Here is a 25,541-nt window from a genome sequence, read left to right on the forward strand (position 1 = left end):
TAGAATTGTACTTTCTCAGGTACATGGGTACCATTTTTCCCATGCTCCTTCATAGCTCATGCTGTATGGTATAGACTGTGTTCATTTCTAACCTAAATTTTTAACAGACGTACTCAAAGAAGTTGATCAATCTAAGAACTAGGCATGAATTTGTCACAAAAATTAATAATCCCTACATTTAGAACATGTAATATGTGGTGTGTAGCCTTTGCGATGTTCTGGCATGGACAAATGTTATTTGTAAACTATCTGCTGACTACATACAATGTATTTTCATTAGTCCCTGTTCTAAATGATGATGCCAGAGGTTTCTAGCCTGCCTAGTCCTGCAGCCATTCAGTCCCAAAGAAACACACAGAGGTCTACATTAATTATAAACTGGATGACCTATTAGCTCAGGCTTCTTATTAACTAATTCTAGCATTTTAAATTAGCCCATTATTCTTGACTATGTTAGCCATGTGGCTTGATACCTTTTATCAGTGAGGCATTCTCATCTTGCTTCCTCTGTGCCTGGCTTCCTCTGTGTCAACTGCAGAAAGAGTCTTTCCTCTTCTCAGAATTCTCCTGTTCTTGTCACCCCACCTATACTTTTTTCCTGGCTACTGGCCAATCAGTCTTTTATTAAAATACAAGTGACAAAACTTTACAAAGTATAAGGCCATTGTCCCACCCCCCCTTTTTTTTCAAAGCAAGAACTCTGACTCTAATCTCCCTTGTTTAGCTTTCTTTCTGACCATTATTCATAACAACTTGTAACCAACACCCTAACAAAGAAAAACATCCATAATCCATTTTTTGGGAATCCGGGTGTAGTTTTCTAGGCTACTTCCTGCTGACTGACTGGGGGTGCTGATAATCTTATGGGAACCTAAATAAAATTTAAGATTATGGTCAAATTCTGACTGGAAAATTCTGTGAGGCTTCATCATCTCAGCCAACAGTCTTGAGGCTGTTCTAGATGTAGAACTCAAACATCTGGGCCATCTGCTCCTATTGGAGATTTCTCAGGGAATCTTCCTTGATCAAATCTTATTTTTCTTAATCCAGGATTAATCCCCAGCCTCTCACTTCCTGTGGAAATAAAGGAAAACCTGTTCTTCAGAGTAACATATTTTTTACTTAAATTTTGAAGTCCAGGCATTTTCAAAATACATAAGTTCAATTAATCCAACAGCATTTATAATCAAATGTCTTTAACAGCTGTTGCTCCTTCCTCAGCCATCAAACAATTCAAAGACAACACAATAACATAGAGTATCCAGACTCTCTATGTATTTTCCATCTCTATGTGGCTTTATTTTAAACTCTATATTTTTTTTAGTTTTAAATTTTATTGAGAATAGGCTTCTCTGTGTATCTTTGGCTGTCCTGACACTCTGTAGACCAGGTTGTCCTTGAAATCATAAATACCAAGATACCATGATGTCCCATACCATTGCTTTACCTTTGGGACTTTTAGGAATTCAAAGTAGAAAGCAAGTAGGATTTCCTCAGATTCACAAAGTCAAAGTGTGTCTGGAATCATGTCTCTTAAGAGGTTGATGGGTACAGCCACTGAACCATCCCCCAAGTACAGTGGCCTAAACCAAACAAATGGACTGGCACATTTTCTCATAAGGACCTGCTGATTGAGTTCCAAACTAAACAGAATAGAATCAGAATATGTCTGCCTTGTTTTTCTTATCTTCTTGAAACTGATGCTCTCAAGCAAAGAAGCAGTCATTGAAATTACCTCATTTCCCCGCAAGTGACCATAATAAGCACAATTCAACTTCCTTATTTTCTGTTATTACCCTACTGAGAACTAACTCTGGATACATATAATTAAAAAACTAAGTGAGATACCCTTCTCATTATATGAGGGCTGGGTGACTTTTCAATAATAAACCAGGAGTCTCTGGTTTCACTCCAGCTAGAGTACTTGTTCCTATTCTTCCTTGAACAGTAGTGCAATTATTCTTGGACAGTTTCCCTTTGATGATCAGATGTACCTGCAAAGTGCAGCCTCCATCCTGGAGATTTATTTTATTTCCTATGTCAAACGCAACTCCCAACTCTCACACTGCAAAACAATGTTTGAATTTTAAAATTTCTTCTTTTTGAAATGTAGCAGAATTAAATACAATTAGGAAATTAAATAAATAGCACAATGAATGAATTTACTTTAATAGTCAGTCTGGCAAAATTTAATATACAAACTTAAGAGCCTAACTACATTATTAGTGATGATTGAGTTATAACATATAAAACTAAGAAAACATAAAAATTGAAAAACTGACGTAACTTGAATATGGCTGAAAAATCTTGCCTTGATTATTGCTTATTCATTAGAGTATCTGAATGTAGCACCTTATACATCACAGCCTAGGAAGATGCAAAAGCAAACACATTAGGATTTTGTTTAGTATGATCTTGCAGTCAAGGAATTGGTAAAGCCCAATAATTTAAATACATATATGACAACATAAACCTACAGTCCTACCGTATAGTCATGCTACAGGCACAAGCATGAATGAGGAAACTGACAACTTAAATGTAAGTAGAGCTTATCCAAGCAAAAGAGAAAAGAAACATTAGTTAAAGTCTGGGAAATGAATTTATTGATTAATGGGTAGAATTCAGTGACAAGAGTCTAAGTACTTGGTGATTTGAAAGATGCCTTAAGTGGTAGTTACAAGCACCAGGTTCTTAGTGATTACAAGAGCCTCTTTGTCTTTGAAGTAATCATCCAATAATATCAGACCAAGGGGGATAGCATGTAATGGCCACACACACACACACACACACACACACACACACACACACACACACAAACACATTTTTTTAATATACAGCTTCAGTCATAACTAACACTACTGTTATGCTATTCATGTAAAGATAAGAAATACATACATGACATTAGAGTTATTTTCTTACTTAAGTTGGATTGCTCACTCTAAAACCATCCACAAAGGACTGAGCAACATGTTTAACCAGCATTTCCTGAGACATTTCTCTTGCCTCACTCCTTAACATATGGAATCTAGGGAGAAATTCCTCAGTAAGAAAAAAGGCCAAGTTTTGTGTTTTTACTTAGAGAAAAAAGCCGTCTACGTGTTCTCCTATCTCTGTATTCATTTCTGCCTCTGCATTGAGAATCACCTTAAGGCAGAGCTGCTCTCTTTATGTCAACAGTCCCAGCATCTGTCACAACTCCACAGTCTTGATGAACCATGGTTTACCCTGTTGGAGTGACCTGGGCCAGAGTTAAAGTGAAAAAAGAAGGAACTCCTTGCTCTTCCTTACTACTTGTAATGCAACTTCATGTTTGGAAATAAACTAAAAGTACATAAAATTGATGATTTCATTTATCTCAAATGGTCACTCTCTTTTTTATCATATTTTATCATATTTTATAGGCTCTTTCATTTAGACTTTGATAAATACCCTTCACCCCAGATGGTTTTCACATCCCTGTCTGTTGAATATAATGATCAATTCCATCAAAGTCTCTTTAAGTAGCAGTGCTTGAAATTACAAACATGAAATAAACTGTTTTAAAAGTGCTTTATCATGTATGTATGTGGTACAACTTTTCTGACACAGGCTTAAAGACTCAGACATTCTCAAAGTAAAAAAAAAAAAAATGAATAAGACTTACAATAAGTTTTTTTAATTGATTTTTATTGAGTTCTACATTTTTCTCTGCTCCCCTCTCTGCCTTTCCCCCCACTTCAAACCTCCCCCAAGGAGATCTTGTCTTTTTCTACTTCCCATGTAGATTAAATCTATGTAAGTCTCTCTTGGTGTCCTCATTGTTGTCTAAGTTCCCTGGGATTGTGATTTGTGGGCTGGTTTTCTTTGCTTTATGTTTAAAAACCATTTATGAGTGAGTATAGGTGATACTTTTCTTTCTGGGTCTGGGTTGTCTCATGCAAAATGACATTTTCTAACTCCGTTCATTTTCCTGCAAAATTCAAGCTGTTATTTTTTTCTGCTGTGTAGTACTCCATTGTGTAAAGTACCACATTTTCCTTATCCATTCTTAGACTGAGATAATGATGGATGAGTGCATTTATATACTTGCATCATAAAACATTTTCTTTGGTGTCTAAATAAATGGCCCTCATTTAATTGGCACACATGTATGTCCACAGATAGCATGCTGTGTCACAGGACAGGCTTGCAACAGGAAGGCTGCCTTGCATGTCCTAAAGTCATACACTAACAAAATTACATTCTTGGAGGAAGTAAGAGCTTGTTCTGTATGTCAAATAATTTGTTCATTTATTGAACTAATATAATTGAAAAGCTAATTTATAATTGAAATAGAAGTTGACCAAAGAACTTTCAGAATGTTGCCTTTTGAGTCCTATGCCATGATTATAAAATCCTTTTGATGAAAATTAGACTTAAGTCAATGTATTTGAAATAGTAACTGCATAAATCATTGGATGAAATTTCTTCATAGACTATCGAACATACTGTCAAATATAGAGTTCCTACTATCTACATGATTATGCTCATAGTTTATTCAGTGATAAAATTATTAGAGAGTGGGTAAAACACACATAGTTATATTCTCACTCTTCATTCATTGATAAAAGTTACACTTCTTAACCTTTTTGATAGTCCTAGAGAAAGAGTTCTCTTTGTCTCTCTGTCTCATATTTACTTAAATTTTCTTTTTCTTTATGTCACATAAAATGATTAATATGTATTTCATTGATATTTTAGTGACATGTAAGAGAGACCCAAAATGGTTTTATTTTTAAATTTAGAAGACCTTAGATAATATGAAAATTACATTTTCAATCATAAAACTACAGAATAAACCAAATTAAAAGAAGCATAAACCAAATAATTCCACTTAAAAATACCCTGTTTATGTTAAGGTCAAAATGTACACAACTATTCTATTATCTTGTCAAAATAGTAGTCACATTGGGTGTACTTCTGGTACTAAGCAGAAGGGTGGTGAGGGAGACTACAGGGATGAGGTAAATATGTTTCTGCTTTTAGAACCTGGTCACTTTGAATGGGTTATTTATGAACAGTTTTTTAATGATCATTTGTTTTGTGTGTATATTTACTTTTCAATGTATGATTAAATGTAAAAATTAACGAACAAAGAATAAAAAGCACTCAAATCCCCTTACCTTAATCCAATAATATCTAAAGGGTTTCACATACTTTATTTGCATTGTCTGGAGCCCGTTCAGCTACAGAGCCAGTACTGAACTTAGGCGTGTGATATTCTGCCCCCATATATTGTGGGGATCCACTCTTTTCTTTTGTTTTCAACCTTGAGCTGTGATGCAGCCTGCTGCCTTAAAGTCTGCCCACCTTCCTTGGAGAACTAACACTACTCCCCTATTGCAGGCGAACTGTGTGAGGAAAAACTGGACTTCTGTGCCCAGGACCTGAACCCCTGCCAGCATGACTCCAAGTGCATTCTGACACCAAAAGGATTCAAGTAAGTCTGAGGCCACTAGGGGCTCATGGTGAGGTGGAGGTTGCATGGGGGGTGGGGGGTTCATTAAGGAACCTGTCTCCTCCACCATCCTTAGCTGTATACTTTTGCTGAAGATTAGAAATGGGGCACATATACCTGGTGCTTGTGACAGGCCTGCAAATATTCCTGTGCACCATGGACCTTTATTATTAGCACACTGGGGAAAAAAAACAAACAAACAGGGAAACTTTTGGTTCCCCACAATGTCTAAGAAGCCCTTTATGAAGTGAAACAACCATTAAATCAGTTTCATAACACTTATGTAATGGCCAGTCTAACCAAGTTTCTAACATCCACCAGGTAAACTTATTTTAAAATTGAGAGACTGATTCTGATGTACCTGAGAAGTCTATGGTCTAAAACAGTCAACTGACTATCTAGGCTGGGAAAAACACTGTGACACTGTCGCCAGGTTTCTCCGGACATTCCTAGCCTGTGTCTGTTCTCGTTATGAAATTATTAACCTTGTTTTTGAGATCTAAGGCTTCCCATTCCTACTTCATAGAGAGCTCTCTCAAGTAAGCTAAAAAATTTATCAAAATCACTTCCCCCTAGCAATATTTCTGAAATATGCATGGTACCAAATCAGATGATACTTTTGCTGCAACCTTAATATATATTAAGGAGCTGTCAGGAATTTTAGACTTGGCAGTAACTTAAACATCATCCAGACTAAATTTTTCATTTTTGAAGTATTTTTAATTCATTAATTAATTTTACCAAGCCTGATTACACCCCCCCTTCTCTCCTCTCAGTCCTGCCCAGCAACATCCCCTCCCACCCACCCAATGCCCCTCCTTTCTCTTCAGAAAAGGGCAGGCCTCCCATGTATATCAGCCAGCCATGGCATATTATGTTGCAGTAAGACTGAGAAGATGGCTTACAACCAAAAATATAAATTCTTTGTTTTAAACAGAAGGAAATATTAGCCCAGAAAAGTCAGGTGCAAAGACCACATGCATGTGTTCATTGGTTGAACTGAGACTTGATACTTTGCAGATATGTGATTTGTGGAAACTATATTCCTACTAACAGGTTTTCTGGTTTATTGGTAACACAGTTGGCTTGGAATCAGGATAGACTGGATTTGGGGGATGACACAGCTATGTTCAGGAGTTAAGCCATGCTTGCATAAGACAAGTGGCAAAGATGGCTTCTACTCCATCAGCCAGTGTTGATGCAGTATCTATTGTCAAAGGTTAAACTGAATTAACTAATTTTAGAATTTTCTTTTGACAGTATTATCAGTCAATTTGATTTAAAATCAAAATTTTTAGAATACATAGAGTTTAGGCATATACAGATTATATTCACTACTGAGAAGGAAAGGCTATAGATCTCAGTCCATCTTTCATTGCTTCAGTTTACAATTCTAGACCAAAACTAAAATTCTTGTTTATTTTATTTTATGCACAATACTACATTGAATTTTATTCTACAAAACTCTGGAGGTAAATTGCTTTAATTCCCAATGGCTTTGATCTGCCCACAGTTAAGGTCAGCAGGTCAAAACTGTATCACTTATGTGGATCAAGGCCCACCGCTTTGCACAGAGTTAACAAGGATGGTTTCCTGGGACTGCGCATCTGATAAACAGATTTCACGGGACTTTGTGTAGTTCTACACAAGTTATTAGCGAAACTTAATGGAAACAATCTTAAACGAGGAGAGGTTGTCTTAAGCAAAGGACTGGGTCTTAATTAAGCATTTTCTATTACTAGCAATTAGGTTGCTTACTCTCCAGAGTTTGCCTTGCTGGGGTCTGGAAGGACGGATTTGAAAGCCCACGGCTTTCAGCGGTCAGTAATTCACGAGCTCATTTTATAGCTGTATGTAGTTGAGCTGAAAACAGGTTAAGGCAGAGTGTGTGCTATTACTCCCATCTTATAAATAATTGCACACTGTGGGAAGTATCGTTGCAGAAAGAAAATGGTCGTGAAAACTGAACAAGGGGAAGCCAGTAGAGAAAATCTTTACTGAGAATTGTTTGGACAAGTTGTAATGTTACTTCAATTTCATTTTCTTATTACTAAGCTAACGGAGCTGGTTTTACTTTTCATCCTTTATTATACATTTCATAAATCTCCTGAATTGCTTGGAGATATTTTTAGAGCATGATATGCCATGAGCAGTATTTTGAAGAATACGTCTTTCTTAGTTAGCATTTATAGTCATAACAGTATAGTTTATATTCTATATATCCTCCCTCTCTCCTCATATAATAGAATTGAAGAGATGTGATGGACTTTGTTCGTAATAGAAGATTTAGGGAATTCTTATTTAAATGTTTCTTCCCACTTTAAAACAAGGGAAAGACAGAATAATCGGTCATGATATAGCTGCTAGTTCCGAAGGGCTTAAAAGATAGTGTTTGGGGGAAAAAGAGGGTATAAAATATCTCCTAGACAGCTACTGTGTTAAATGTGTGGTTCTCTTATCTTTTACTTTGATTTCTTTTCTCAGATAAATAATTCAGAGCATTTCAAAGCCTGCCTTCTTTTTTTAATGCTCAGCACTTCAGTGGCGCTGCCCACATTAACATTGATGGAAGTTCTCTTCCAAGACCCGTCCATCTATTTGAAAATGTGTATGACCACTTAGGGTCCATTTAGTGTCAGACTTGCTGTTTGCTTCACTTTATGGTGATGTAGTGTTAAAGCCAACCAGTTTAGGTGCAAGCACGCTAACGCAGTGAGCTCATTTTGTTCCTAAGGCACACATGCCATCTGAATGCCTCTCTAAGAAGAACTGTTCTCCCATTTGTTTTAATGCATTCACTCTCCAGTCAAGCACCTGAGTTTGCATCTTTAGGCAATACCCTTGGCACTGTGTAATGCCACATTTAATCAGGAATATTTTTAAACTATCTTTATTCACTTAAACACTGAATTTTTTATAGAATACTGTACTATTAGTATAGAATACATATAAAGACTTTTCTAGAATTATCAAGACTTGTAGTTAAAAATATAATTGCTTTTTGAACATGAAGATATCTAAACAATATGCTAATGACTTTATACATGGCATTAAATATTTAACATGCTTGTAGAGTAGGAATTATAATGCCATGATATAAATAAGAAAGGGATACTTAGACTACATGCCTTAGTTTTTCAAAAATTTTGTTTTGCAGCATGTGAAATAAGTCTGATCTAGGAAGACAGATGATGCAAGATGTTGCTTCCATTTGGAATTTTAACAGTTAAACTCTTAGAATCAGAGTGTAGTGGTAATTGCCATGACTTCGGTGTAATGGAAATGGACAGATGTTAGGTCCTGATATTAAAATTCTATAGGGAGGAGATGAGTGAGTTCTGAGACCTAACTAATGTAGAAATAGTGACTAGAGTAAACTGCATCATACATTTCCAAAGAGATAAGATTAAAGTAACATAAAAAGTTAAAGGTAACGGGAGGGGGAGTGTTAGTTTCTTCTGTTGATGTCACAAAATGGCCTGACAAAAACAACTTGGAGGACAAGGCATTTGCCTTGGCTCACAACTCAATGTACAGTCCTTCATGGCCAAGTGGTTAGGGTGACAGGAGCAGGATACAGCTGGACAGATCTCATCAGCAATGAGAAAGCAGACAGAAGGAAAATATAGACATCTGTTCAACTCTCTCCTCTCTCTCTCTCTCTCTCTCTCTCTCTCTCTCTCTCTCTCTCTCTGTCTGTAAAGTCCAGGATGCCATTTCAGCACCCACCAGGACTGGGTCTTCACGTCTTACCTCTGTGCTCTGGATCATTCTCACAAGAATGCCCAGAGGCCTGTCTCCCACATGACCCCTGTCAAGCAGACAGTGCTAACCACCACAGTGAAGTGATGGATATTTAATTACTTTGATTATAGGTATCATTGCCCAATGTGTACATATATTAAAACATCCTGCGGTGAATATTGAAAGACACAGTTTCATTAAGCAAGAAAATACACACTTAACAGTGAAGCCAGAATGGAATGTGAGTTGTGTATAACTACAAAGCCCAAATTCTGTGGGGGGAAAAACATGGTTTTCTGTTGTGTGTGTGTGTACATAACAAAGAAATGAATCCTCCTTTAAACTCAAAGGAAACACACTCATGGAAATACCATTATTTAAATTGATCAAATCACAAGAGGAAATGTTATGAAGAAAGAGTGGAGGATGGAGAGAACTATCACAAGAGTTACCCATCTATGGCCAGACCTGTATAAGTTCCAATATCCCTGTAGCTTCACAACTCATATGAGAGTATAACCCTTATCCATAAAATGCCTGAAATACTAGACACTACAAATCCCTATATAGAATCATTTTCCTATACTTTTTAAAGATAAATTCAGCTGGCAAAGTAGGTACAATAAGAGATGAATAGTAATAAATAACAAAACTTTTAACAAGATACCATAATAAAAATTATGTAAAGGTATTCCCTTGCTCTCAATTGTACTAAACTCTGCTCATCTTTCTTTTGATATGTGAGATGATGCAATGCCTACAAGATTTGAGCAGCAGGCATAGTGGCATTGAGTGTGATTACTGCCTGAGGGTCTTCTTAACATGTCATATTTCAGTACGGTAGAAGTGGATGTGATTACAAAAGCTTTATTTCATTTATATTAAGAAGGTAGCAGATATCAGCATGCATAAGTGGATGATAAATCTTCAGGAGTGGACACAGTAGACAGTACAAGATCTGATGCTACTCTAAAGGATACACAAAATAAAACAGTGTTTTATTGTTGTTTGTATCTGAACTCTCTGTGACTAATTTACAACATGGGTAGCTGTAACCCTGATAAAGTGAGGGCCTCAGTAGTCTGTAAACCATTGTATTTGCACTGTATGTGATTCCCTAGAGGATCATGAAGTCTTGGCTTCTTAATGTCAGAGCTGGAATTTGCAATGATCAGCACCAGAGCACAGTTTGGAAAGGAACCCTTGAGCAGCTGGTTATCCATCAGTGAGGTACACTAGCTCAGGGTCCAGGCTCTGGTCAAATGCTCTATATCCCACATGAAGCACTTACCAGTGCTTACCAGTGGATATGGGCTTGAGCTTTTTCTCCCACAGTGACTATACCTGTACAGAGTGCATAATGGCATCTAATTTCACAGAGCTGTAGAATGCTAGAATGGGTTCACCGAACCCATAGTCTTAAAATGTGTACTGGACTGAGGAGATGCTCAGTGGTATAATCTGCATTCCTCCAGTCTTTTATCATCAATACAGTTGACACCTTTTCTGCCTCTACACAATCTGAGTGAAGAACCTAATGAAACACACATAGAATAGACCCCAGAACTTTTGGGACCCTACTCCACATACTGAGTCGCCTGGCCCAGCCTTCATACATGGGGAGGTGCTTAGTCTTACTATAGCTTCATATGCCATGCTTTGTTGATGCTCATAGGAGACCTGTCCTTTCCTAAACAGAAACAGAGAAGAAATGTATTGGGATGGGAACAGAGGGGGTAGAGGGGAGTGACCGGGAAGAGAGGAGGGAGGGGAAACTGTAGCCTGGAAGTAATATATATTGGATCAGATACAAAATTTCTAGGATCAATTCCGAATTGAATTGACCTCAGACATTCTGTATTTCATCCAGTATCCCAACCTATCAATTCAACCCAATTTTTCCATAATTAATAAATTTAAATTAGGGTGTCCAATATCATTAGTTTCATTTTCTTAAATCATGTTATGTTCTAGTTTTCTAGTCTGTGACAAAATAAAACTGTTACTGCTTTTAAAACATAGCTCATATCCTTTGTAAATGGGCCAGCCATGGTCCCATTTGACTGTAACTGCAGAACTCAGGAGTCAGAGGCAGGGCAACTGCAACAAGTTTATAAATCTCCTTTATAAATCAACATATAAAACTTTCACTATCAAAATGGATAACACAATTAAGAAGAACAGAAATGAAGGGCACTTCAGGCAATATGGGGCGAGAAAGAGAAAGGGAAGAAATAAAAACCCTGGTACAATGAGCTTCTTTGTGTTTTGATTTACGTTGCCCCAATCATCAAGGAATTAATGGCCGTTCCTCTGACAGATAGTAAGAAACCCAAGCTTCACAGTCTGGCCTGTACTGTTTTGTAGATATCTATTAATTACATTTTTATGTTAAGTTGGCACCATTCATTTTATCCAGATGAAATGCCACTGTTTTCTGTGATCTTTTGACTAAGCCAAAAGTTTGAAACTTTATCTCCTTGCCAAAATAGGTGTGACTGCACTCCAGGGTACATTGGTGAGCACTGCGACATTGACTTTGATGACTGCCAAGATAACAAGTGTAAAAATGGTGCTCACTGCACGGACGCAGTAAATGGTTACACGTGCGTCTGTCCTGAAGGCTACAGGTGAGGACGTGATGGCACGTTTGGATTTAGGGGGACATTTCTAGGGCTCTAGCACATCTAACCTAATCGAATTTGCCTTTCTGTTTCCCAGTGGCTTGTTCTGTGAGTTTTCTCCACCCATGGTCCTCCCTCGCACCAGCCCCTGTGATAATTTTGATTGTCAGAACGGAGCTCAGTGTATCATCAGGATCAATGAGCCAATATGCCAGTGCTTGCCTGGCTACCTGGGGGAGAAGTGTGAAAAATTGGTCAGTGTGAATTTTGTAAACAAAGAGTCCTATCTCCAGATTCCTTCCGCCAAGGTCCGGCCTCAGACGAACATTACACTTCAGGTGAGTGGTCCTCTCCAAGGAGCTCAACTGATTGGGGGTCACATTTACCCGACTGACGCAGGGGAGAAAACCTTGCCCCTGTGAAAAGCTTCAGAATTTTTCCTTTCAAGAGGCAGTATGTTAATTCACTAAAGGGTGAGGAGTGGGGAGGGGGTCATCAAAATTGCCACTGTATTTTATACTTTAAGTGAAGTTGTGCCCATTAATCTTTATGGCTCTGCCCTTAATCTCTGCACATGGGAAACTTGCTGCTGAGAAGCACACAGCTGAGACACAGCATCTTGACTTGAACATCACCTGTAACTCTCCACCCAGAGCCTTGAGGAACAGGCATGAAATTAACATTTTTCTGTCTTGCTACCAAGACAATTACCATTAAGCAAATCTCTCATACCCCTAATCTGTGAATTGTACTAGATTAGGGATAATATATGGACAGTATTTTGGGCTACTTTCTTGCTTAATAAGTAAATGAAATTATTTAGTATATTTTAAATTTAAAGGACTTTGACCAACTTCCAGCAGACTTTCCTCTCCTTTTATTTATTTATATTTTTGGCCATGACACTGATAATAGGTGCAGGGCTTCTGAAATTATGAGGCAAGAACTCTGGGAGGGAGGCAGGTTACTTTCAAGTATCACTTTTCACACCCCAACTTCTAGTGCTTGCCATGTTGAATAATTATGTCAAGTTCACTGGAGTTGGTACTTTTAATTTCTAACTTACACATAAATACTTCAAAAGCCCCCAAAAGAATTTAGAAAGGTAATGTGATAGCAGATGTAGCCTATTCCTCTCTATATGATGTGAGTGTAAATAACTTGGTATGGGTTTCGAGAATCCATTTTGCTTAATATAGTCACATTTAGTATATGCCAATAATAAAGCTTAGAGTAGGTGTAAAACAAAACAAAATAAAACTACAGACACATAAAAATGCCCAATAAAGACAATTCTCACATGACATCTAACAGGTTTCCTTAAATAGTTGTTACTGTTTTTCTTATTTGGGGGGGGGATTTATTTACAACAGAACAATTCACAGACAAGTTACCTTTAAGCAGTAATTTCAACAGCACTATTTTCTCATAGCCACCAGACAAACCGTAGTGAAAAGCCTTCACTCGCTTATTTGCCTGTTTCTTTGGATGAGTGCATTTGGTTGACTGTGCATCCTAACATCAGGGCTACCTCCTACTAGATTGCCACAGATGAAGACAGCGGCATCCTCCTGTATAAAGGTGACAAAGACCACATTGCTGTGGAACTCTATCGAGGGCGAGTTCGAGCCAGCTATGACACCGGCTCTCACCCGGCTTCGGCCATTTACAGGTGAAGATCTCTCAATTACTGGTAAAGGTGAAAAAGCTTATTCAATAAAGAACTGCTTCTCTTCTACAATCCTATAATGAGAAGGGATGGGAATATTTTGGTGATAGCAGGTGGCTTAGTTCTTTATGAACTTCTATAGCAGGATACTGGAGATTGAGTAACAAAAATATCAGAATTTTTTTATAATTTACAAACTAGAAAATCCAGGATAAGGATAACCACATCTTGTAATGAAGAGATTTTGCGTGATATCATCTTCTCATAGAATGCAAAAAATGGCAACAAAAAAAAATATGCCAAAGATGGGGGAGGGAAGAGGGCTGATCTATGCCTTCCTCGGGGAACCACTCAAGCTTTCCCTGAAGTTCAGGCTTTACCCAAGGGAGGGTAGAGCCCTTATGACCTAATTACCTCATAGCTTCCTTACCCTTCAACACTGTTGCGTTGAAGTTTATATATATTATGCATGGATGTAATGATATATTCAAGCTATTGTGTAGCGTAAATATAAAAACTCAGAGACAGATATTGAGGTTCAAGCTGAAAGATCAGAGAAGCAAAGCAAACAAGCGCAATAAAGTGCTTAATTCTACTAAATCTTCAGACTTTCAGTCTGAAGTGAATTCCTGTCTCATCTGGCCTTATATTCCTCTCTTGTGCTGGTAATAAAGATGTGCAGTACTGCTGCCCAGACTCTATGGCTAACTACTGTGGCTGCTGGTATTGAAGGTGTGTGCCACCACTGCCTTGCTTAAATGGCTGACTAGCGTGGCTAACTTTGTGCTGTGATCTTCAGGAAAGGTTTATTTGTTAGATCATAAACAAAGTATCCAATAATCCTTGACCATGCATCAGACATTACTTCACATGTAAAAATAACAGTAGAAATCACCTTTAGGCCGGGCGGTGGTGGCACACGCCTTTAATCCCAGCACTCGGGAGGCAGAGGCAGGCGGATCTCTGTGAGTTCGAGACCAGCCTGGTCTACAGAGCTAGTTCCAGGACAGGCTCCAAAGCCACAGAGAAACCCTGTCTCGAAAAACCAAAAAAAAAAGAAAGAAATCACCTTTAGATCAGGCTTCATAATCTAAAGCGTAGTTTTTCCAGGAAGGTAACTTAAATGAATTAAGCAAGTCGATTGTAGGGAAAGACTAGGGTCTTATGCTTACATTCTTTAAAAGTCTGGCTTCGTGAGTATATGAGACAAAGAGCTCGGAGGTAGGCAGTGTAATATAAGTGATTGTGATGATAGGGAAATGAAATCAAATCCCTCTCAGTTCTCTTTGGATGCTGTCATGTAAAATATTGTTCCAAGTCTGTCGTTCATTTATTTTCTCACTATGATTTTTTTCTTTCCTTTAAATGTTGATTCATGTTGTTGTTTCAAGACAAGGTTTCTCTATTTAGTCCTGTTTGTCCTGGAGTTCTCTCTGTGGATCATACTGGATTCTAACTAAGAGATCTACCTGTCTCTGCCCCCTGAGTGCTGGGATTAAAAGCCTGTGTCACCATGCCTAAATTGATTCACATTTATGGCACCATATTTATTAGCAAAACACATCTGTAGGTCAAAAACACTTGACTGCAAGTGATTGGGTGTTTATTCTGACATAACATGTAGTAAGTTGTTTCAATCTTACTGGTGCATATACAAATGTGCTTCAAAAGCCTCCATAAGCTTATTGGCTCCTTTATAAACGATTCTTGGAGAGTAGATACTAATGGAAGCCATGAGTGGAGTTTGATGAGCTCTGCTGGTGGTGAGCTAGTCCACTTGGAACTATTTTATTTAGAGCATGGAAATAGATATATAATTATTGGTTTTCAAGTGGAATACAATGGCTATTTTGCCCCCAAATGTTGATGAATTACTGCCAACATTTTATATATCTTTAAACTTTAAATTATATAGTGTTTCAGCCCATAAAAAGATTTCATAATATGGTTCGTTTTATTTTATTTATTTGCTCTTTCATGACAATGAAGCAGTATAGAGCTTTTCCAAACCATAGTAAAGATTCTTGTGTTGGCATACTAAAGCTAGTTTTCACATAAAATATACCAAAATATTTCTAGATAAGTTGAAGGAACCCAAGTGATTTTACCCGGATAAAACTTTACTGGAAAGGGCATTTTGTATTTGTTTGATTCTATGTTCATTGCCATTTTTTGCCTCAATTAAAAATAGCTTGTGTCCTGTGACAGCTATGAAAAGAATACTATGTTGCTCTCCACTCTTCATTTAAAACTAAAAGCTCATGTTTCTTTTTTAAAAATTATATAATATGAACATGTATTATCAGGTATTGGCACAGCAGTTATATTTAATTTCTGTTTCTCAAATTAAAACACACAGTTTGAGAAGGCAATTACTTCATTTTATAGTTTAAAAAGGCAAACAACAATTGCCTAAAGTTCAGGTTAATATTAATTTAAAATGTTTGAAAGTTAAGAAAATTAATAATATTCTAAGGACGAAAAGGTAAAAAGTCAGGGAGGAAAGAAAAATATGGGGAAATAGTGGCAAGAAATTGAGATTATCAATGTATAATACTCAATTTAAAATAAAAACTGGAGGTAGACTGTAGTGGCATGCACCTTTAATCCCAGAACTTGGGAAGCAGAGACAGGTGAATCCCTGTGAGTTCAAGGCCAGCCTAGTCTACCTAGGGAGTTCCAGGATAGCCAGAACTATATACTAATAGAGACACCTTGTATGAAAAAATTTAAAATAAGAAGTTCGAACAGTGTCAGAGGAGATTAAAGGGATGCAAGCACTCATATTCCAGGTGTTTACATCAAGTAAAGATGGACATAAAAAAGGAGGGTGTGGAAGATGATTTCTGCATCGATGCCACCACATATTCTTTTGAGTTTTGGACCAACTGAATGTCATCAGCACTCAAACAAAATCATGGAATAATAGAGAAAGGACTATGCCCAGGAACTGTGGGTTAAACATATCATCACCATCTAGTTTTCACCTAAGTATGCAGATAATAAATAATAGTGCTTTCCTGTGGGATTATGTGGGAAAGCAAAATAAGCAAACTAGATAGACAATATAAATTAATAAATAACAATAATGGCATCACTAATTTAAAATTCTCCAAAATTTCATTTTGTTTTAAGTTTGTTTTAAGTTTCTTCAGTACAAAGCCAAATGTCCATCACGTTCTTTATTCACAGGCTGGCTCCGTGGCATCTGGGGTGGGATTGGTTTGTGTCTAATCCTCTCTTTCATTCTGTGTACACTGTGCAGTTAAATACTGCTCTGATTTTCTGGCTTATCTCCAAGAGTCACAAAATGGTACAGCCTTTGTGCTTGTTCCCCCTTTTCTAGAAGTCGTGAGAGAAAGGCTCCACTTCCACTTTGCTTTAGTAAAAACCCGTCAATAGCAGCCAGCGCAGCCAGCCAGCTCTTGTGAGTTACTTAATATTCAGTTAAATTAAATGTTCAAATCATATTCCTTATCAACTCTCTAGAACATTATTGAAAGTATATAAATTTGTGTTGCATTAAAGGACATAATTAAGTGTTCTTATTTTGAATAACTGTTCTTGTTTGTGTTTGGTTTCCTTGCTTGTGATTTATGTTATGTAAATTTCCCTTTGCTGAGCAACATTTTTTTTCTACATTATGCATTGCTCTTGAGGAAATTGCATATGGAAATTAACTTTTTTACATTAAGTACACTTTATCATTTGTTTGATCCCTTCTCAACTTGATTAAAGTGAAGTTTATTTTGGGATATTAGAGAAAATCACATATCTGGTTATTTTTCCTATAGGATTACTCTTAGAGATGTCAGTTATTGTTTCAAATAAATTAGCAGAACAATAATGGTTTTGTAGGGTCAGATATACATTGATATATTTTACTTCGAAGGAATTTTTTCTCATCTAGATAGAAAGAATATTGTTTTTAATAAAACATGATTTTTCTTTGATTAAATAAAGGTCATTTTTTTCTAAGAAAATAACAGCATTGTAAACGCCATCAGCTGCTATTTATAAATTAGAAGGGCTTCAAATAGACGCACTGGCTGCCTCTCCAGAGGATTGCCAGCATCCACAGTAGGGAAACAGAGTCACCGAGCCTCCAGCTCCAGGCCTTCAGTGCCTCTGACCTCTGCAGATACCTACTCTCACTAGCATACACCCACACGCAGACATATACACATAATTTGTAAAAAATAAAAAAATAAAGTTTTAGAAAGTTGAGAGAGTAGCTAACATACCTATGGATGTTGATGAAACAGAAGATGTAATTTTTTTTCCTTTTTGCTTTTTCGGTAATAATAAAGTAGCTTGTCTTATCAACTTACTTCTTATATCATCACAGAAGAACTGTGGCCTTTTTAAGAAATGTATAGATTTCCAGCACCAGAAATACAGGCAGTAAGGGGAAAGGGGAAAAGCTGGGGGCCCCCTCATGCCTTTCTGATTCTGGTGTCTCCAGAGTGTGAAATATTTTATGTCTTATGAACTCCCAGGCCATGCTGTCCTCCACTGAGTAGACTTTAATAACAACTTTAGCTGTGTTTTTGAGAGCTCCTGACATAACTCCCTTCCCAAGTCTAAAATGTGTGATCTCAGGCTTGATGCTGTCTTGATATCAGCCATGTCCATGACATTTCTATCACAGGAGTCATCAAACGCTATGCATACAGGCTTTCTCTCCCCGAGAGGCTGGTTGCTTTGCCTTACAAACTATAGGGATCTGATCTACAACAAACAAATATGAAGTGAGCGGTGTAACAAATGATGGAATGCAGGTTCTGGCCACATGTCTGCTTTGTGAGTTTGGATAATGGCACTCAGAGGGCCTCGATATTAATGCCATGACCGAATGAGTGACTGAGTGGATGCATCAGCATAGCACTATCTTCAACACTGCACAGACTAAAAATGTATTATAATTCTCAAACATAGTGATAACTTGCTGCTCATCAAAGCAACTTTGTGTAGCTGAGATTAACATAAATTTTTAAATTTCTTTTTCAAAATACTTAAAGAATATATACTCCTTTCTTAACTAAAATTAGTATATGCCAAATGAGAGAGCTTCATTGGAAACACTGAGTAAATTAGGAAATCCTAATTGTCTACTATGCTGGTGTACAGAACTACAGATGTAGGAGACTATTATGACTACGGTGGAAGAGGGAAAGGAGAAGAGAGAGAAGGATGGACAAATAGAGGCGAGAGAAGAAGGGAAAGAAGAGCCTCAGCACAGGTAGAACAGCAAAGGTGGTCTTATTTAGAAGTAGACAGGATCTTTACATCCGTCTTTTTAAGATTCAGCCATTCTCACATGCTCTCTGGGATGGTATCATCAAGAGCAATGTAATGTTGGGCAAGTTATGCCGTCTCTCTGAACATCTTCCATTTCATCTCAAGGGTTAGAACCACATGCTGTTGGGAAATGTTGAAAGGGAGGGTACATACAACTGCCACAGTGCTGGTCGGGACATCTGGGAGGCCCCCAGGACCTCATACTGTTGGTAGTTTGTGGATTGTCCTCGTCTCTGGACAGTGGTGGATAGAGATGCTACTGAGAGCCCCCTGTCTCACAGACTGTAATTCCCTTCTGTCCGTTTCAGTAGATTTTATTTATTGAATCCGCTTATATATAAATACTGATAAAAATACATTATTTCAAAAACTAGAAAATTTTCTTCTGAAAAACTCTAATGCATGGAGTAGATATAAATATCTTTACTCTCACTTGGCTTCCCGCTTCCTTTAATATAAAAACATAGGCAGAAATGTTTTCTTAACAGATATTATTATCATATACTCTCTATGGATGAGTCATGTCCAGCATAAGGATATCAACATGAGATGACAACTCTTCTTACCCATTTCTAGAGTCCTGTTTCATTGTATGCATTTTGTTAACAGATATTTAAAACTTTTAAGGCAAATCAACTAGAGCCCACTGTCACAAAAATAAATAAAGAAAGGAAGGGAGGGAGGGAGGAAGGGAGGGAGGGAGAGAATAAAGAGAAGAAAAAAGGAGAGAGGGGAGGGAGAGAAGGAAGGAAAAGGATTTTAGAATTTTCATCCTTATTAAATTATTGAAATACTTACAAACTAGTAGTTTGCACAGATATAAAACCCCATTATTAATAAGTTCTGCTGTGTAAAAAAATGAAAGAGAAGGATGAGCATTTTAGAGTTTCAGTTTTCTTTTAAGTTCCAAATTTTTCAGCTATTTTTACGTAGTAAACCACATGGTTGAAAAATTGCATGGTTTTTCTTATAACCACTTTCAGTGCAGAAGTTCAAATAAACAAAATCTAGGGTAATAGATGAAAGCAGTGAACCTGAATTACATATTAATGGTACTAAATAAAATTTATGCACCCAGTTAGATGGGGCATGGTTAAGTGGTTCAGTGGCTACTTTTTGGGGGTCCTCATATAGGTATCATTCCCTCAGGGAGTGGAGAAAGGAAGTTTATCAATATTATCCTAACCCCAGAGGGCACCGTGCACTGCAGCAGGACCTGGAGGGAGGTGACTGTGATGGACTGTAAAATCAATGGCATCTCAATCAGTCTTATCGTGGAAGTGCCTATACTGCTTTTACTTTAAAAGAGCATACAAGTAAAGCGTTCTTAAATAGCCCAGCGCCTCCCTTACTAGACAAGATAGCATGAAACACCAATTTAAGTTTGGAATATTTTTCAGTCAGACATAATCATTTGATGTCCTGTGGTACCATATTCTTTCAACAAACAAAGACACTAAAGCCATTAGTTTTATAAACCTTTTAAAAGGTCAAGATCAGCCCTCACTTCTTCTTAGAATTATAAAAATAGAATTCTCTTCAGTAGTTATTGTTATCAGGCTTTCATCAGTTTAGACAGATATACTGTTGTGTGAGAAGAAAATCTCACCGTGAATCTTACTCCTATTTGCAAAATAGGATCCAGACCCAATGTGCAAGCATACTTGATATGCATTTGTATAACCTTCAGGTCCTCGTCGTGAGATTGCTCAATCTTAATCTTTTTCCAATTCAGTGATTTTTATTAGATGTACCAGGTTGCACAATCCTCATATGAATTTACTTAAAATGTAACGATCCTGAGTTATTTGGAAGGCCTGGGAATAGCAGGTTAACAAATATTACAAGCTTGTTATGCATAAAGTAATTTTCACTTAAAAAGGCGTCACATGATAATTAAAAGCATAGAGACAAAAGCAGGCATCCTGGTTTCAGATCTGTTCAGCCACCAGCTGGTTGTGTCACCTTTGGTGACATGATGTTCAGCTCTTATGAGGCTTCAGAGAACTATTATAAGTGGGTGTAATGTTTGTAAATGGTACTTCACTCATAGTGCCAAATAATTTTTACCCTTCTTATTTCCATTTCTCCACTGAAGGAGGAATGATCCCAACTTCCCAAAGACACTCATTCCATTGGAAGTAGGACAAGCTAAGCAACCTATACCTCTCAACGTTATCCTTAGTAATAATGTTTCTTATTAAAATACATCTATGAAAAGCCATCTCTAAATATGCCAGAAGCCTGTTGGTTATAACTATTGCCTAATAATATAACGAAAAGCAATTCCTGATACCTTTAATATGTTGCCCTTTTATTTATATAGCTTGTTTATTGAGTGTCTAAAATTTATCATATATTCCCATGAATATTGGAAAATATATAGAAACAAATAGCATATGACCCTTACTTTAAAGTAGCTTACAATTTAGCTTGCATTAAAGATGTAAAACTTGAAAAGAAATGAAACGTAGAACAAACAATAAAATGATTGGTAAGTAAATTGAGTTCCTGATGAAATGACCTACCTCTTGCTTCCCAGCTGGAATGCTGCTTTAAGGAACAGAAAATGTTAAAGGTGTTGAGCCACTCAATTTTACTGCACCAAACACCTTCATTAGCAATGACATGTCTGGATTGATTGTCTAAAATCAATATGTGAGCAAGAGCTTATTCCTCAGTAGATGTAAGCCTTTTCTTCTCAATTTTAAAAAGGTAAAAAAGGTGACTCTGTATTAATATTTATAATCTAATTAAGGCCAATGTTTATAGAAGATCCATATAAAACCACTTCAAGTTGCATATGCTCTCAGGGGGAGCATCCATTGGATATGACCTTCACTCTGTGTACCTACTAACTTTGTTACATTTATCTATACTTTAGTACTTTAGTTTGTCACTTTTGGTACCCTGAATAAGATATACCTCAAAGAAGGTACGTTTTTGTTGATTTCTGGCATTTACTTGCAAGTGACATATTAAAATGAACTAAATCAAACTTTTGCTTAGGATTTGGGAATATATTGTATGATGTTGCTGATGAACATATCGAGACTAATACCTGACATTTAACTTGTTATGCGGTGCATGCTTTTAAAATGACTTCTTCTTGAAGCAAAACTAACGGTGAAATGGGGAAATATTTATAGTATTAGCCAGAGAGAACTAAAGTGTGTTGCCATAAAATAATTTATGAAAGATTTAATAAAATAACTTCTCAAACATTTAATAAAACAAAAGCAGAACTCCAATCCAAATTTATCTCAGTTTAACTAAGTGCCTACAGTAAAACTCAATAAATCTTTTTGGAAGAGGGTCATTTTCTTAATTACTTTTTATTATTTGAAATTAAAATATAATTATCAAAAGCTCCAGTTCTAGGGAATTCAATGCCTTCTTCTGACCTCTTCATATATTAGGAAGACGTGTGCACAGATTTACACAGGGGAAAAATAAGCATATACATAAAATAATAAATCTTTAAAGGATGTAGAAGAATAAAATGACATCATTTGCTTCTTTTCCTGTCTCTAACCCCTCCCATGTAATATTTTCTTTTTCTCTTCCAAACTCCTGTTTTCTATATTTCTTTATAGTTGATACATTTTTCACTCCTAAATATGTAAGTACAACATGCACAATGTGTAAAATGTAGGTGCATTTCTTGTATGTACATGATTTCAGACTAACAAGGTGGTATGGGATAACCAATTGCAAAGGTCTTTGCTAGGGAAGGTTATTGCTTCTGGTCTCAGCATTTGTTAGTTGCCTACAGTTCTTTATACAAGGCTATGGCCCTGTAAAATTTTCTTATTCTAATTAGCATGTCTATTTGTATAGTACTATCATTTCTAGGAGACACAGTGCTGTTCCTCTGGTTTATACTCTTTCTGTTCCTCCTCTGCAGTGCTCCCAAGTCTTACGTGTAGTGTTGTAGTGTTTGCTGGGTACTGCAGCATGACTTCTTTGCATTTGGACGAGTTGTAGTTTTTGTAATAGCCTATCAGTTGCCAAGAGAAAAGTATGTGGTGAGAGGTGGAAGTTACATTTATCTGTGTGTGTAAGAATAGGTATTTAGAATGTAGTTAGGGATTGTGCTGGTATGGGAAACTGGTAGTTGCAGATTCTCCTGTTGGGTCTAAGATGTCACAGGACCTGGATAGTTTGCTAGATTTCCAATACTGGGCATTATTTCCCTCTCGTTTGGGGGACCTCAAGTAGAGTTAGAGAGCTGTTGAAGATACCACGAAGATACACATGCTCCACTGTTCCATTCATGCTGGTTGTTGCTACAGTTCTTAGGCATTAGATTCTCTAGGTCCTGTGTCCAAAACACATGAAGGAAGAAGCTCATATTTTATACTGCAGAACTTTTTTAGGCAGTAAATTACTTCCTTTGCTGATTTTAATATTGTTGAACGATAAGATAATTAAAGGTGTCGAAGGAAAAATATTAATTGTCATGCCCATTTATTTTTACTTTATTTACTCTGTGTGTCTATGTGTGTCCCCACTCAGGTATGTGTGCATGCACATGTATGTCATATCAGGAAGTCAGAGGGAAACATTCAGGAGTCAGTTCCCAGTTTCTGGGAATAAAATTCGGGTCATCAGGCTTTGGCAACAAATACTTTTGAGGATTCTTCCATCCCTTAACCCACTTATTTATTTATTTATTTATTTATTTATTTATTTATTTATTTTCTATTGATTTTTTTTGAGCTATACATTTTTCTCTGCTCTCCTCCCTTCCTTTCCCCTCCCCTTTAACCCTCTCCCATGGTCCCCATGTTCCCAGTTTGTTTAGGAGATCTTGTCTACTTCCCATGTAGATTAGACATACATTTATTTTTTAAGTGCTATGTGAGACAATGTATTAAAACCCTCTGCCATTGTGAACTCTTTGTAAGTGGGGGGGGGTGCTGTTTGCAAGTGTATGCTCATGTGTGTGCATCTTTGCTTATGGATGCAAAAGATTACTTCCTCCATGACACTCTGCCTCTTTCACTGAACTGTATGTATGTACTTGGTCATGGATTTATCTAAGCATTTTAGCCAAAGTGATTTAAGGATCCATCTGTGTCCACTCCTTCGGTATTGGGGTTCCAGTCATACATTGTACCCCCTAGCTCTTAAGTGGACACGGTGGATGTGAATTTGTGTCTACACTTATACAATGGGCACTTTGCTCATTGAACCACCTCCATAGCACAGTTATGGAAAGTTGTCACTGCTCTACCAAATATTTCAAACATCCTCACATTTCTGAACAATATTTTAAACTTTCCTCAAATAAAACCATTTTAGTTTTGGTCAACAAACAGTGGGATATGATTAGATTCTGTTGGTGAAAACATGCAGAAATATTGGTGCATTTTCCTGTTAGTTTCTATGTTTGAACTTTTGAAAATTTAAATATTAGTGCCAGAAAATGAAGCAGTCATTTTCACAGCCAGTGTTACGCATTCACATTCACAAATTATGTCTCTGTCACACCCCACACATGTCCATGTTTGAACCTTTCCTAAGCCATTTTAGACAGTATTACAGTATATTAGGTTTTTAATGTTCAGTATTTATTGGTTTAACCCAGCTTCTTTTATGACATCTTTTGCCTGTGTATTGAATTGTGGAAGTGTTCCTAACATGGCAGTGAGCATGTACCCTGCTAAGATTTTAGGCCAGTTTGAAACCAAAGCTATGTATAGTTTAATACAGTTAAAAACCCATATAGCATCTATTAAATAATTGCATCAAACTTAATCGTATGTCTTAATCTTCATTGTCTGTTAGCATCCATTCCTTAGTAGTTCTACTTCTATGCAGGTCATGAATTTGTATAAATTATCTCAAAGGTTTTTAGAAAGAAAAAGTGATAGTGATTGTGGGTGTGAGTGTGGGTCTTATGTGTGGGTGTGGGTGTGACAACAAAGAAAGAAAACAGAGTCAAATTACAATGGCAACTCAGTGTATATAATAAAGGTTGGAGGACAGAAAGGTAGGGGGAAAATGATGCAATTATGTTACAGTCTCAAAATCATTTTAAAAAGAAAAAATGTGTAAATGGAAATTTCTGTCCTGCCTGGTCCCACAATCATTAAGTGCCAAAGAAACTAAGAGAGGCTTATATTAATTACAAACTGTTTGGTTCATTAGCTCAGGCTTATTTTTAACTAGCTCTTACAACTTAAATTAACCTATAATTCTTGTCTATGTTTAGCCATGTGGCTTGCTACCTTTTCTCAGTGAGGCATTCTCATTTTGCTTTCTCTGCATCTGGCTGGTGACTGACTCTCTGCCTTTCCTCTTCCCAGAATTCTCCTAGTCTGGCTGTCCTGCCTATTCTTCCTGCCTGGTTACTGGCCAGTCAGCATTTTATTAAACCAATATAATTGACAAATCTTTACAATGTAGAATAGTGAAGGCAGAGAGATTGGACAACACACATAATATATATATATATTACGTATATATATATATATATTATGGAATATATATGGGATCCCACACTAGCTCAGAACTAAAAAATAGACCAATGTTTATTAAAAGGTAAAACTTACAAAGTCAGGATTCTCTGCTGATGGAGGAAGGTCATTGGTTGATTAAATAAAGAAGCTGCTTGCCCTGATAGGTTAGAACGTAGATGGGAGGAGTAAACAGAACAGAACTCTGGGAGGAAGAGGAAGTGAGCTCAGACACTCGACAGCTCTCCTTTCGGGGCAGATGC

At 37.0% G+C, this 25,541-nt stretch overlaps 1 protein-coding gene across 7 annotated transcripts in view; it reads left to right on the top strand.

Moving 5' to 3' along the window:
* The window catches only part of Slit2 (slit guidance ligand 2), a 346,807-nt gene that overhangs the window by 309,884 nt on the left and 11,382 nt on the right, over window positions 1-25,541 (top strand). For all 7 annotated transcript variants that reach the window (XM_026788661.1, XM_026788664.1, XM_026788663.1 and 4 more), the window contains 4 exons: window positions 5,365-5,458; window positions 11,713-11,850; window positions 11,942-12,182; window positions 13,386-13,516. In XM_026788661.1, the coding sequence (XP_026644462.1) occupies window positions 5,365-5,458; window positions 11,713-11,850; window positions 11,942-12,182; window positions 13,386-13,516 (604 nt within the window). The remainder of the gene's footprint in view (window positions 1-5,364; window positions 5,459-11,712; window positions 11,851-11,941; window positions 12,183-13,385; window positions 13,517-25,541) is intronic.

Source organism: Microtus ochrogaster, unplaced genomic scaffold (genome assembly GCF_000317375.1).
Source record: "Microtus ochrogaster isolate Prairie Vole_2 unplaced genomic scaffold, MicOch1.0 UNK5, whole genome shotgun sequence".
NCBI lineage: Eukaryota > Metazoa > Chordata > Mammalia > Rodentia > Cricetidae > Microtus > Microtus ochrogaster.